At 37.1% G+C, this 16,144-nt stretch overlaps 1 protein-coding gene across 1 annotated transcript; it reads right to left on the reverse strand.

Moving 5' to 3' along the window:
• Nucleotides 1–78: 78 nt before the first annotated feature.
• LOC306886930 (valine--tRNA ligase-like) lies at nt 79–16,142 on the reverse strand. The gene is made up of 31 exons (XM_079444310.1): nt 16,083–16,142; nt 15,128–15,472; nt 14,765–14,908; nt 13,836–14,043; nt 13,510–13,625; nt 13,331–13,406; nt 13,147–13,247; nt 12,471–12,598; nt 12,082–12,246; nt 11,880–11,961; nt 11,580–11,699; nt 8,364–8,472; nt 8,193–8,281; nt 8,017–8,107; nt 7,675–7,799; nt 7,447–7,550; nt 6,008–6,166; nt 5,842–5,932; nt 5,652–5,757; nt 5,477–5,547; nt 4,242–4,367; nt 3,948–4,052; nt 3,780–3,848; nt 3,606–3,684; nt 3,301–3,428; nt 3,001–3,156; nt 2,645–2,863; nt 1,997–2,108; nt 870–1,048; nt 397–546; nt 79–287 (listed from the first exon to the last, which is right to left on the reverse strand). Exons 2-31 carry the CDS (start codon nt 15,470–15,472, stop codon nt 219–221), a joined length of 3,822 nt encoding a protein of 1,273 aa, XP_079300436.1. The 5' UTR covers nt 16,083–16,142; the 3' UTR covers nt 79–218.
• Between the last annotated feature and the right edge of the window lie 2 nt (nt 16,143–16,144).

Raw genomic sequence — 16,144 nt, forward strand, 5'->3', positions numbered from 1 at the left:
ATAAACAGATGCTTATATACATATGTATATATAGTGAGCTTGATGACTTCATAATACAATTAAACGGCAGAGAAAATTCATAATTAAGGTTGATGTTTATTCAAGCTTCCCCACATTATTGTTCAGTAAGCAGGACTGACATACATTAGACAGAGAGAACTAAATAATCTGAATGGAAAAATTCATAAATGATAGAAAAAAAACATGGAGATGAGTTGTTACATCATCTTTCTGAAGTTCTCGATGGCTTCCTTCACTTTTTGCAGTTCTGTTTCATTCTGCCTCAGCTGGAAAGAAAATAAAAATGTTGCACTTTTCTTCAAGACAATCAACTGCAGAAAACCGTAATTTAAGACCATTTTCTCCGACAAATTGCTTCCCCTCGATCCCACTTACCTTCTCAGCATCTGCCTCCTGCACTTTAACAGGAACTTTCTCCTTGTAGTCATTCTTGGCCATCTTTTCTTTCATCTTTTCCATCTGTTTCTCCAGCTCCCCTTTCTTTGCTGTCAGTTTAGTGACCTCCTTTTCCAAATCAATCAAACCCTGATTTGCAGAAAAGGATTTAGAAACTGGCATGTTTACAGACACCGAAAGCTCGTTACACATTAAAATGTGATGCTGTAGGAGGGGGAAATGAATTCTTGACACAATGCCAAACCAGATGATTGGGTGCTGAGAATGTGTTAATGTTATTTTTACAGAATCACATTTAAATTCACTTTATCTCCTCATTTCCGGTTGATTCAATTAATGAATGTATTTGGCAGCTGTGTTGGGATTATAACAACCAGAATAAAACTCCTTCAGGTGTATTAATGCAAGTCAAAATGCTTTTTTCATGAAACAACATTCTGGAAGACTTTTACCTTCAGCATGAGGTGAACAGTGCATTTATCTGAGGCGATGGCCACTGCACAGCCTTGTGGGATAGTGCTGTCGCCCCCCACCACTGGGTAAATAGCCTGAGAGTAAGACAGTGTCTGGATCTGAAGACTGTATGTCTGGACCAGAGCAGCAGTATCAGAGTCTATGCACTGCAGATAACCTGACAAGAGAGATAAAACACACATGCTAATAAAAATATGAAATAATGCAAAGACTGTGAGGTTCTTGTATGTTAATACCATATGGTCAGTAAGTTGTGTGTAAACCTCAACGTGTGTGCGATACGGGTAATATTGAGACTAGGGATGCACCAACTTTTGCCTCTTGAGATTCTGTAACGAAACTCATGAACTACATTAACTGTTGTGCAACGTGTTTATATTACATTAAAATAAAAATATATTAAAATACCTTTTAATATATTTCAAAATAATGCATTATATTTTCTTATATATTACTATGATCATTATTTAAAAAATTTTTTTTTGAAAAAAACTTTCTATTGATCAAAGAATCCTACAAAAATGTATCACGTTTTCAACAAAAAGATAAGCAGGACAACCATTTTCAACACTGATAATAATAAGAAATGTTTTTGAGCAGCAAATCAGCATATTAAAATGATTTCTGAAGGATCATATGACACTGAAGACTGGAGTAGTGGCTGCTTTGCCGTCATTGGAATAAATTATATTTTAAAATACATTAAAATGGAAAACTTTTTTTTACTTGAATAACATTTCACAATATTCTGCTGCATTTAAATAAAAACTACCAACCCCAAATATCTGAACATGGCCATTATTAAAATTCTATACTATTTTGTCTTAATAAACTAAAAATGCAACACTAAAAAAAAATTTAAAATCAATAAAATACTTATTGGCTAATAAAAAAACAACAATGAATATCAGATGACAACCAACAAATATTGCACTCATTTTTTATGACCATCCAGCACTGGATTTGGATCAGTCACATCAGATCGATATCCAATCGGTTTAAAATAGTCCATATACTAATATTGACCCACGCTTCGTATCAGTGCATCTCTAGTTGAATCTAGTCAGATTGAAAGGAGTGTGTAGTGTACTGTGTGATGTCTCACAGTCAGCGCGGGTCTTGGTCAGGTTATAATCGGCCCTGAGTGATCGGATGGTTCTGACCACAGACATGACAAACTCCATCTGACGGTCGATGTCCTCGCTGTGCCAACAGAACTACAAACAAACAAAACAATATTTACACCAGAAACCTCCACAGAATGCATTTCTTTCAGACAATGTCCTCTCTCTCTGCTCTTCTTTTCATTAAAACTTTAAAGTTTCAAAGGTTATTTTTTAACCTTCGCATTCCACTAAATTGCCAATGAATGATGAAAAATGATCCAGGATAAAACTCTAAAAAGAGCCCATTATAGTGGGACATCAAAGAATATATCATGATTAATAAACTTTTTTTTTCCCAATTAGGCTGGTTCTCTGTGTGATTATGCTCCCCTCTGACCAAACAATTCATGTTACTGTAACCAGCAAGTAGTACTTGAGATGTGTAGGTGACATCATGAACGCATCACTGCCTTGACTATCTACTGACTATACACTCAAATCCACCTGACATATCATTGGCTGAGGTAAACCACATGGACAGCATGATGACTGCGTCCTGACATTCCTTATTAGAATAGAATAAAATTTTTACCAGCCTAGATACTAGAAAACACTGCCATTACCCTTGACCCTTGACCTCTGCTCACCTCTGATGATTCTGGATAAGGTGAGACACAGATGCTGGAAGGGCTGTCCTGAGCATGTCTTCTTGGCAACCGCTGGAAGAGCTCTTCCGTCACAAAAGGCATGAGGGGAGACAGGAGGCGGAGTCCCACCTCCAAACAGGTGTAGAGAGTCTGTCTGCAGATGTCCGCCTGCTTTTGTCCCTCTGAGTCTGTCCTGCTCAACACCGGCTTCACACTCTCCTACAACAGCAGAAAAAACCCCTCAAATTTAACAAATTGCCCTCCAAAAATCTTATTAGATAATGTCTTTTTTAGAAATGTGTGTGAATTAAACATACAAATCAAGGGGTCAAATGCAAATGTGTGAATGTCATTACCAGATAGACATCGCAGAGCTCGTACAGCCAGAAATTGTAGATGGCAGTGGTGATTGTGGGAAAATCATAGGCCTGAAATCCACTATCACACAGCGCTACCGCTGCGCTCAGACGGGACAGAATCCAGCGGTCAGACACACTTTCACTGCCACTCAGCTGAGAGACACAGGATCACATGTTCAGAAATGAACAGAGAGGGAAATCAACCCACAATACAATGTTCACAAGTACTGAACATAGTTAGCATGTCCTGACACATTCTCCATCCATCTATCACTTCCTCCTGTCCGTCTCTCTCACCTGAGCTTTCTCCCAGGGCACAAATCCCTCTCCCAGAGTCCTCATGGCAAACTTCACTGCATTCCACAGCTTGTTACAGAAATGCCTGTATCCCAGAATCCTGTTCACATCCAGATTAATGTCTCGGCCTGGGAGAAATAAACAAACACGCACATAGTACTTTATGTAACCATGTACATTATATCTTAAACTAATCTAAAAGGTGCTTCAATGCTATATTTGTTAAGCACACTAATAAATTCACACTGTGTACTACAATAACATTGTGTCGATTGCTAATTGTCTAATGCTGTAAGATTTTTTACCTTGACTGGTGTAAGCACACAGAGCAAATCTGAGCGCATCTGTCCCGCATTCTGGAATTCCATTGGGATAATCAGATTTCTACAGCGGACACAAACAGAATAGAATAGAACAGCATTGCAGCAGTCAAGGGTACAATAAGAGATTTTAAGAAATCTTAAGAAACCAGGTTATACCTGTCCCTGTTTGGCCTTCTCAATCTCCAGAGGTTCTAGATTGCTGTCTGCTAGCTGAGCATGAAGACCCTACACATATACACACACACATACCTCAAATTCATTTTGCGCAATAACACCTTATGTAGCCACGTGGTGTTGCTGCTGGAAGAGCTGTTGTTTAGTTACCTCCAGTGAAATGCCAGTAATGACGTCCAGAGGGTCGATGACGTTACCGAGTGACTTGCTCATTTTCCTGCCATGGGCATCCCGTACCACAGCATGCAGGTACACCTGAACAAATAGATCAGGTTTATACCACAAGTTACAAAACACAAGTTAGTCTAGCTTTGACTGCAATGGCACCGCTCGATACATCTGAGAGCAAGTTCGGCTGTTTAACAGATACTCACGCGCTCCAGGAGCTCCAACTATAAAATATAGAAGATATTTAATATAAAACACACACATCAACAAACCCACCTCTTTGAAAGGTAGTTTTCCAGTGAGTTTGAGGCCCATCATGACCATACGAGCCACCCAGAAGAACAGGATATCATGGCCCGTCTCTAACAGTGTGCCTGGGTAGAAGACTCTCAGATCCTCTGACTAACACACATATATTGCAAAATTACATAATCAGTAAGTCTAGGTATTGAAAATATGACATAATAGGAAATATTCTCAAGATTTTGACAATATAACATAACAGCACCTAGGGACCCCCAACACAAAGAAACTAGACTTTTTCTCTTTGTAATATATTCCTTATGTAATCATACTATATCATTAGAAATAAAACTATGATATGTTATGTGTATCATATCTATCTATCTATCTATCTATTAAATTACATATACACATACATACATATACACACATATATATATATATATATATATATATATATATATATATATATATATATATATATATACACACACACACACACATACACATTGCAGTGCAGTGCATAAATATAATATTTCATAATATCATTTTAAATAACTCATATTTTATTTCATATTTAAAAATGTAAAATTAAATAAAAAGTACAAACAAAATAAACTAAGTAAATCTGGTTTTAGGCAAGTTTTTTTTTTAAATCTGGTATTATAAAGTAATAAATGTTTTTGTTAAATTTTAAATAAAAACAACAATAATTAAAATTAAATTAACAATAAAATAAATCTAGAATTACAATGATCAGTTCTAGACCTAGTTCTGCACATTTAGACTGAATTTAAACTACATACTACCATTGAAGTCTTACATACTGCTTAGCGACATGTGTGTGTGTGTGTGTGTTAGGGTTGTGACGGTAAGGAAATTTTCCCACCGGTTAATCGACATGTGACAACAGGTATCACCGTGGTGGGGGGAAGTTTGAGTTTTCCATCTTTTTCTCGCTTTCCTTCGATTTTAAATAGCTTGTAAAAGCTCCGTGCACGTTTTATTTTCACTTTCAAATTAGCGCCAATTCGGCATCAATTGCTTGAATTCAATTCAAACAATAACAACAAAATAGCTACAACGTATAACTTAACAAAACGAATAAAAATACACCATGCTATATACCTAATATAAAATAACAAATAACTTGCCACGGTGGGCAAGTGGCGTAACCGGTGTTGTGGCTTAACACCGTTATCACCGCCAACACGTCTATCGCAGCAAGCCTAGTGTGTGTGTGTGTGTGTGTTGTATTAATATCTGACCTCAGTGGGCCAGCCAAAGATGGAGAAGGGGAAGATCCCTGAAGAGAACCAAGTGTCCAACACATCCTCATCTGAAACACAGACAAAGACGCCAGGGGGTAAATACTGACATAAACAGAACAGGAGGATAAAACGATTCCGTTGTAATGAGAGGATGTGTATGAAAGGCTTGTACCCTGGCGCAGAGAGATTTTGTCTGCAGTGACATTGAAGCGTTTGGCAGCGTTTTCTCTGGCTTCCTCCTCTGATCTCCCACTGACCCAATAATGTCCGTCCACATCCTAAGCACAGACAACAACATCTTACTTCCCACCATCCGTGTGTATCCAGTGCACATACTGCATGCTGCATTTGTCTCCACTCACCTCTCCTGGTTTGACTGATGGATCATTCACAGTCACAAAATACGCTGGTATCCTGTGGCCCCACCACAATTGCCGTGAGATGCACCAGTCCCTGAAACCCAAAAAGCATTACCACACACAGAAAAGACTCCAGCAGAGAACAGCTGAGCTGAGATAGACAGGTCACCTTATGTTGTCCATCCAGTTGAACCAGGTTTTGAGGTGGTTGTCCGGGATGATCTTGAGCTCTCCACTTCTGACGACATCTGCGGCCTGCTTTCCCATCTCTTTGCAGTCCACGTACCACTGAGGCTTCAGAAGAGGCTCCACTATGTCCTTAGAACGGCTGAGAAACACACTCAAAACCTTTATACATGTTAATATAACAGCTGTTATGTCTATTCCAGGATTAGATGGCATTTCAACATAAATTATGAATAAATTGGAATAAATTTTTCATAAATAAATTACAACCTTTTTAATTGTAATTATAATACAATGGGTTGAATTTTTATGTAGCTTTGTTGTCCATGTTGTCCACCTGTCCATGTTTGCCTCTGCATAATTGGGCTAGCTTCTATCAAGTGACAGATGAATTAGCACCAAAATACCATATTTTGTCTTGGATATGCAGGGAATTATTTTTTTCTTCTTATTCAAAAGCTAAGTCTACATATTTTGCTAAAATAATTAAAAATGACACAAAATCGTTTTGGGGTCAGCAAGATTGTTTTAAAGAAATTAATACTTTTATTCTAAATGGATGCATTAAATTGATCAAAAGAGACAGTAAAGACATTTATAAGGTTACAAGTATATACACACATATATGCATGTATGTATGTATATACAGTATATATATATATATATATATATATATATATATATATATATATATATATATATATATATATGTATGTATGTGTGTGTGTGTGTGTGTGTGTGTTTGTGTGTATGTATGTATGTATATATACACATATACATACACACATACATATATCCAACATATATATATCACTATATTGCTGTTTTTATTCTTACTGACCCCAAACTTTTGAATTTTGAAAAATTGGGAATTTTGAAAAGTGTATAACATATCGCTCAAAGAACTTTGTCAGGTATTCAGGTATTTTTTGATCAAACATTATATTTAAAGTATAAACTAGTAACAGTACTAGTAGCAAGAGTACTGTTTTGTGGTGAAGTGTACTTTGTTATTGTATTATTGGCAGCTTTAACAATGTACTTTTAAAAATTGCATAAAGTCTTCCTCTTTAAACATGTATGAATTTTTGGGGATCTTGCATTGTTTACTTCTTTGTTATTCTTGTTATAACACTTTGTTATAACACCTGTGGTTCACATCTAGTGATAAATACATGTTTGTCACTTTCAAGGTTGTCACTTTCTAAGTTATTGCTTGTAAAACACAATTGTATCATTTTATTATATTTTTAGTTTATGCTTTAAATACAATGTTGTTTATAAAGATACATAAAGATTTTCAAGTTATATGACCATTTGTAAACATGTTCAATTATGTTTCCATTGGCAGTACTGTGCCCCACATGCCTGTCCATGACCAGCTAGGAACATTAAGGAGTTGAGTGGGAGTTAGTGTCTAACCTGCAGACGGGCACCACCATGGGATTGTCTTTGATCTCCTTAAACTGGCCTAAGTCTTTCAGAGCCTGGAGCACAGCTTTCCTCGCCTCAAAGCGCTTCATTCCCTAAAACACCAGAGAAAAGCAGATTATTCAAAGAACAATTAATTAGTCTACAGTCATGTTTGTGGCAAGATTAAAATACCTGGTGTGAACAGGGTGAAATATATCACAGTATGTGTGTGCCTACCAGGAATGGAGGAGGAACACTGATGAGGACGCCGTTTTCATCTAGGATGTTGATGAAGGGCAGTTTGTGTCTCTCTCCCACCTCATAATCATTCTGATCATGAGCAGGAGTGATCTTCACAGCACCTGAACAACGACACCATATTGTAGACTAAAGACGGCCCAGAAAAAGACAATCTTACTTACAATAGTAAGATTGTCTGATTGGGGAATTGTATTCCCCAATCAGACAATCAGACAAAGATTGGGGAATTGTATTCCCCAATTGTAAGTCGCTTTGGATAAAAGCGTCTGCCAAATGATTAAATGTAAAATAACTTTCTGTCCTTGAAACATTTATTACCTGTTCCAAAGTTCATATCCACAAAGTCATCAAACACAATGGGCATCTTTCTGTCACAGAATGGGTGAACAACCATCTTTCCTTTGAGATGCTGGACAGGAAAGTTGCTTTCAGTTAACTTAACTTAAACATTTTCAGACAAACACAGCGTTTTGAGAAGAAAACGTTTGTGTCACCTGATATCTGGAGTCATTAGGGTGGACAGCAACAGCTGTGTCTCCAAGCATAGTCTCAATACGGGTGGTGGCCACTACCACCTCCTCATCTGCAGGAGATTATTTCATTACAAACACATCTGTATATCTCCTCAGCGCATCTAACCTCATTTCTCCAGACTCAACTCTCACCTGATCCTTCGACCTTGTAAGAGAAGGACACCAGCACACCAAACTCAACCTTCTCTTTATAACCTGGGACAGGAAGAAGAGTTCTCCCTGTCAGCTCCTTTTTATCGACCTGGAACACAAAACTCATGTGACCTCAGTAAAAAGAGACTAGGAGACTGTTAGTGAAGATGTCTTTTCAGTCATCAGCCACTTTGCTACATAAATGTAAGCTGTTATAAAAACTGATGGCTATCGTTTTCAACTAAAGCTACATCTAAAAGCTACACTGGCATCTTTTCAAACAAGCTTTTACTTGTGTGTTGGGATGGTTTAAAACAAAACATACAATACAACACAAAACATGGTTGCTGTGTCACTTACACTGCCGTTCAACAATTTTGGGGTCTGATTAAAATTAATATTTTATTTAACATGGATGCTTTAAAGGGATAATTCACCCCAAAATGAAAATTCTTTAATTAATAGCTCACCCTCATGTCATTCCAAATCCGTAAGACCTTTGTTTATATTCAAAACACAAATTAAGATATTTCTGATGAAATCTGAGAGCTTTCTGACCCTGCATGGACAGCAATGCAAGGCCCAGAAAGCTGGTAAGGACATTGTTAAAATAGTCCATGTGACATCAGTGGTTCAACCGTAATGTTATGAAGCTATGAGAATACATTTAGTTTGCAAACTAAACAAAAATAATTACTTTATTCAACAATTTCTTCTTATCGGTGTCAGTCTTTGATGCATGTTCACGAGAGCACCAGGACTCATGCGAGTGATGTTGCTGATGCAGGAGCCAGCGTTCTTTTTGCGTATTTTTGTTTTCTTGGCGCACAAAAAGTATTCTCATAGCTTCATAAAATTACGGTTGAACCACTGATGTCACATGGCCTATTTTAACAATGTCTTTACCACCTTTCTGGGCCTTGAACATTTCAGTTGTGTTGCTGTCTATGGAGGGTCAGAAAGCTCTCAGATTTCATCAAAAATATCTTAATTTGTGTTCCGAAGATGAACGAAGGTCTTACAAGTTTGGAACGACATGAGGGTGAGTTATTAATGCCAGAATTGTCATTTTTGGGTGAACAATCCCATTAAATGGATCACAAGCGACAGTAAAGGAATTTATAATGCTACAAAAGATTTCTATTTCAAATAAATGCTGTTTTTAACTTTATATTCATCAAAGAATATCCAGAAAAATCCATAATAATTTTTTTTGGAAATCACTGTTTTCACAAAAATACAGTAACACAACTCATTAAAGGTTTTTGCCATCACACAAATGCATTACATTTTAATATATATTAAAACAGTAATAATATTCAGTTGTAATAATATTTCACAATTCTATTTTTAAACAGAAAGAATGCTTTACTGTAGTTTACCACATAAATGCAGTTCTGGGGAGCATAAAAGACTATATATATATATATATATATATATATATATATATATACACAGGTGCTGGTCATAAAATTAGAATATCATGAAAAAGTTTATTTATTTCAGTAATACCATTCAAAAAGTGAAACTTGTATATTAGATTCATTCATTACACACAGACTGATATATTTCAAATGTTTATTTCCTTTAATTTTGATGATTATAACTAACAACTAATGAAAGTCCCAAATTCAGTATCTCAGAAAATTAGAATATTGTGAAAATATTCAATATTGAAGACACCTGGTGCCACACTCTAATCAGCTAATTAACTCAAAACACCTGCAAAAGCCTTTAAATGGTCTCTCAGTCTAGTTCTGTAGGCTACACAATCATGGGGAAGACTGCTGACTTGACAGTTGTCCAAAAGACGACCACTGACACCTTGCACAAGGAGGGCAAGACACAAAAGGTCATTGCTAAAGAGGCTGGCTGTTCACAGAGCTCTGTGTCCAAGCACATTAATAGAGAGGCGAAGGGAAGGACAAGATGTGGTTAAAAAAAGTGTACAAGCAATAGGGATAACCGCACCCTGGAGAGGATTGTGAAACAAAACCCATTCAAAAATGTGAGGGAGATTCACAAAGAGTGGACTGCAGCTGGAGTCAGTGCTTCAAGAACCACCACGCACAGACGTATGCAAGACATGGGTTTCAGCTGTCGCATTCCTTGTGTCAAGCCACTCTTGAACAAGAGACCGCGTCAGAAGCGTCTTGACTGGACTGCTGCTGAGTGGTCCAAAGTAAGTTATGTTCTTTGATGAAAGTAAATTTTGCATTTCCTTTGGAAATCAAAGTCCCAGAGTCTGGAGGAAGAGAGGAGAGGCACATAATCCACGTTGCTTGAGGTCCAGTGTAAAGTTTCCACAGTCATTGATGGTTTGGGGTGCCATGTCATCTGCTGGTGTTGGTCCATTGTGTTTTCTGAGGTCCAAGGTCAACACAGCCATCTACCAGGAAGTTTTAGAGCACTTCATGCTTCCTGCTGCTGACCAACTTTATGGAGATGCAGATTTCATTTTCCAACAGGACTTGGCACCTGCACACACTGCCAAAACTACCAGTACCTGGTTTAAGGACCATGGTATCCCTGTTCTTGATTGGCCAGCAAACTCGCCTGACCTTAACCCCATAGAAAACCTATGGGGTATTGTGAAGAGGAAGATGCAATACGCCAGACCCAACAATTCAGAAGAGCTGAAGGCCACTATAAGAGCAACATGGGCTCTCATAACACCTGAGCAGTGCCACAGACTGATCGACTCCATGCCACGCCGCATTGCTGCAGTAATCCAGGCCAAAGGAGCCCCAACTAAATATTGAGTGCTGTACATGCTCATACTTTTCATGTTCATACTTTTCAGTTGGCCAACATTTCTAAAAATCATTTTTTTTGCATTGGTCTTAATTGATATTCTAATTTTCTGAGATACTGAATTTGGGACTTTCATTAGTTGTCAGTTATAATCATCAAAATTAAAGGAAATAAACATTTGAAATATATCAGTCTGTGTGTAATGAATGAATCTAATATACAAGTTTCACTTTTTGAATGGTATTACTGAAATAAATCAACTTTTTCATGATATTCTAATTTTATGACCAGCACCTGTATATATGTATATATATATATATATATATATATATATAAAGAAATCTTACAAACCACAAACTTTCTAAACGTTAGTGGCAGTGGACGAATTTTCCCACTCATTTAATCACAGATGGGAGTGACTAACATTGAGACATCAAAGTTTGCATGCAGATATGAACATACTTCTATGTCAGAGATGGCAGAGTTGAGGGTGCAGGACCAGTTGACGAGTCTCTTGCTCCTGTAGATCACACCCTCCTCATGCATACGTATAAAAGCCTCCTGGACCGCAAATGACAGTTTCTGCAAGCAGACAGTTTTACACATGATTACAAACTAGTCATCATTAATTAATGACACTTTAATGCCAAGTAGTGCAAAGCTGGTTAGCAACAACCAGTCTTTCCAGATGTCATTTAACAATTGAATTGTTTCATTAAAGTGTATACCAAGGCATGTCTGAGTTTTGAGCATTATACTCACATCGTCCATGGTAAAACAAGCTCTGTCCCAGTCCAGAGAAGAACCCAGCTTCTTCAGCTGGTGATAGATGCGATCACCCTTTCTGTTTGACACCGAAAGTAAGAGAAATTTGTTCATATAATTGGAGCTAAATTAATTATTTATAGATCTAATGGAATTATCCATCTCCATTCCAGAAATCTCCTCAACCTCTCACACTCACTCATTCTTCCACTTCCAGACCTCCCGGATGAAGTTCTCTCTCCCGAGATCGTGTCTGGTCATCTTTCGCTCTCTCATCAGTTTCTTCTCCACCACCACCTGTGTGGCGATACCAGCGTGATCACAGCCGGGATTCCACAGTGTGGTCTCTCCTCTCATCCTGTGCCTGCATCATCAGACCAAAGCAATCCCATTCCACGCATCATTACTTTTGACGCATGATGTCATAGCTCACTCCTCAACTGTAATTTATGATATTGGGCCTATGCTTTATTAACAATAATATGCCGGTCTATTTTTTAATTACTACATAGCAAAGTTAATATTACGGCTTATAACTAATATTTATAACAGTTACGTTAATTATTTATAACAATTAAGACTGGTTACCATCTTGTCAGGCAATCCTGAATAGCATTGGTCAAGGCGTGACCAAGGTGGAGGGATCCGGTTACATTAGGTGGAGGAATACACATCATGAACACTCCACGTGGGTTTGGCTCACTTACATTCTTTCTCTGGAAGCAGAAATATAATTAAAAAAACTGAAAAAAGTTCCATTCAAAAGTTTGGGTTCGGTAGGATTTTTTATATTTTTGTACAATATGTCTTTTATGCTCACCAAAGGCTGTGTTTATTTTCTCTAATACAGTAATATTGTGCAATATATTTATTAATATTATTTAAAAGAGCAGTTTTCTATTCGAATATATTTTAAAACGCAATTTAGTCATGTGATAGCAAAGCTGAATTTTCAGCAGACATTTCTCCAGTCTTCAGTGTCACATGACCCTTTAGAAATCATTCTGATATGCTGATCCTTTCTTCTTATTATTAAATGTTAAAAACAGTGGTGCTGCTTAATATTTTTGTGGAAACTAACATGAGGGTGAGTAATTAATTACAGAATTTTCATTTTTGGGTGAACTATACTTTTAATCTTTCCTTGCTGAATAAAAATACTAATTTCTTTTATCACTCTTACTGACCCCAAACTTTTGAATGATGGTGTACCTACAGTGTCTCAGGATGAACCAAAATACTTTTGATTATTTCTATGTCATACCCCATATTCAGGCTTGAAGAAACCCTGTTTCTCCCACCAGGAGTACCAGGCCGCTTCCACATACTGAGGACTGTAAGAATCAGGCAGAAGACTCAAGACATCTGAAACACATGAAGTGAGACACATAAGACATCACATGACATATTTGAAAAATACATTACTTCTAATGGAAGCAAAAACTCACCTTTTTTCTCTCCAGGTGGTGTGGGGATGTTGTAGCTGATCACACCCAGTTCCTTCTTCTCAGGTTTAGCCTTTTTCTGTTGGAAGAAACAGAAAATAGCAAAGTTCAGCTGTCTGTCTGTCTATCTCTGTTTGTGTCAGTGTTATTAAGAGAATAAGACACTGAGATCATCACTCTACCTCAGTCTGAGGTTGCATCTTCTTCTTCTCTTCCATCTCTTTCTTCTGCTGAAACTTTTCCATCTTTTCTCGCTTCTTGGCCTCTTTCTTCAGCTGAGCCTCTGTTTTAGGAGGACCTGAGAATAACAAGAAAAACGATACAAACAAATCATTCAGACAACTCCTAAAAGTCATTCAGACTGTGATAAGTTTAAAATCTATCTAAAGTTACAAGAACATATCAACTGATGTTTTAATCTACTAGTTTAGTATAATGTATAATGATCTTAAAATACACACAAAACACTATTCCTAAATACCATTCTTCAAATCACACACATCCTTACCGTTAGCAGGTGTGCCGTCTGGTGTAGCCGCTTCAGAAGCAGCAGTTACTGTGGCATTGACAGCAGCGCTAGGTTTGGCTGTCACAGGCACCATTTTCTCACACAGTGAGATTTTCCCCAGCACTTTCAAGAACTGTGGCTGGTTCACACAGGTATTATACCATCTTGTCACATTCACCAATGACTTCCTGTCTGCAGGCTCCAATGCCTTCAAAGGAAACAAACAAACTAATAATCAGGAATCAATCATTTTTGACAACAATTACAACAAATTAAATATAAATGTAATACCAGTATAATTATAGAACTAAAACTACTAAAAATCATTTTCATGAATTGAAATAAAGATAAAATACACTAAATATTACACCAAAAACAAAACAAAATAAACATACATTTAAAAGCTTTAGAACATTAGAAATGTTGGCCTTGGCATCTTACTGAAATAAGTTTAAATTGAAGTAGCAAAATTGCAAAAATTTAAAAACATAAAATAAAGCCATAAAGAAATATACCTACATAACAAATGAACTAAAACAGATTTTTAAAAACCTTTTTCAAAATATTAAGAAACTATGAAGGTATTTAAAATAAATACCTAATACTACTAAAATAACACTAATCAGGGGTGCGTTTCCTGACTTCTTTCTATTAAGCAAAAAAATGAAAAATGTCTTTTTGCCCATACAATGAAAGTCAATGGCATGCAACATTGTTTCCGGATTCTAATGCCTTTCTTTGTATGACAAAAACAGTTTAAACATTCTTCAAAATGTCTTCTTTGTTCCACAGAAAAAAGAAATACATACAGGTTTGGAATGACATGAAATATGATGGTGAGTAAATGACGACAGATCTAAAAAAAAAAATTAAAATACAACCTGTTATAATAAAAGAGTTAGTGGTCAAGCATACAGATGTGTACTCACGTATTTAAATGGCAGGAGCGCTGCCACAGCAACAGCTATATCCGCCAAAGTCACACCCTCTCCTACGAGGAACGTCTGCGGCACTAGAGTCTCATCTAGAGCTTTGAGAACACGCAGCAGCTCTGCTTTGGAACTCTGCTGGAGCTAAAATAAAAGATCAACTGATATTATATCGAAACTAACGATAAAAGTTGTGCAGAATTTCTTTTTATTTAACGAAATAAATAGGTCTAAAAACAAGGTGCTGTGTACTTGGAATGTGTTTGTTGCTGACTATCAATAAACACATGACACACTGACAATCAGAGCATCAGGAGATAACGTATTCTGATCAAATATGGGCCTATACAGACAAATACATACCTTCTTATCAACCCCCATGATCCCCAGCAGAGGGAATGTCACAGCACAGGCCACCGGTATCAGCTCGTTCTCAGCATAGCTCAGCCATTGCCAAACCTGACTCTCCTGCTTCTTATCGCTGCCTGCCCGCTTGCCCGCTGCTGACAGGTACCAGCTCACAGCATTAGCACCGGTGACCACGGTGCCCCCCGAACCTGCTAAGACCAGTGCAGGACGAGATCTGGCCACCTCAGCCGGAGGGTCCTCATGGACGATTCGTGGAGGAGATGGACAGAATTCAGCAGCAATCAAGGGCAACAAACTCCTGAAGTCATCAGGGTGGGAAGAGATGTATAGAGTGTCCATCTGACAGAGAGATATATGAGAGCCATGTCAATTAATAATTCCTTTTTTTAAACTCGCTTAAATTAAATTTAAAATTGTATTTAATTTCTAGTTTGGCGTATGTCTCAAAGACTGCTAATGTTCCAACACAAAGCTTTAATACGGAAATGAAAGCAAAAGTATTACAATGTCAATATTCTTTGTCAATTAATAAAACCCTTAGGATATTACTATTTACAACTATTACATATCACAATTTTTACTTTTATATATATTTAATTTTGTGATCTAAGCCTCATCACTTTTGTTTTAACTGTGCAACTATACTTCATACTTTGTCAGATCATTAAGATTCCCTTAATTGCATTCATTTTAAGATCGCAATAAACCCTTTTACTCAGTAATCTTTTCATGTTTATATTATAATGTAATGCTGCCATAATAACATGGGTATTTTGACGTAAATATAGACCGGCTAATTGGCTAAACGCATGATCTGTTTCTTTCAGCAGAGCTATGACTGCAAAAGTCAAGAAATTACAAATGAGACACACTTTTGATTGTATCGATCAGCATAATTCGGCAGTATCTGTATATGTTAAAACCTTGTTGAATGTCATAAGTAACTCACCTGTAGGCAGCAGTGGGGAAACGTCAGCCTAAATCCAGCATGCAGAGCACCCAATGCTGTAT

This window comes from Barbus barbus (assembly GCF_936440315.1).
Source record: "Barbus barbus genome assembly, chromosome: 21".
Lineage (NCBI taxonomy): Eukaryota > Metazoa > Chordata > Actinopteri > Cypriniformes > Cyprinidae > Barbus > Barbus barbus.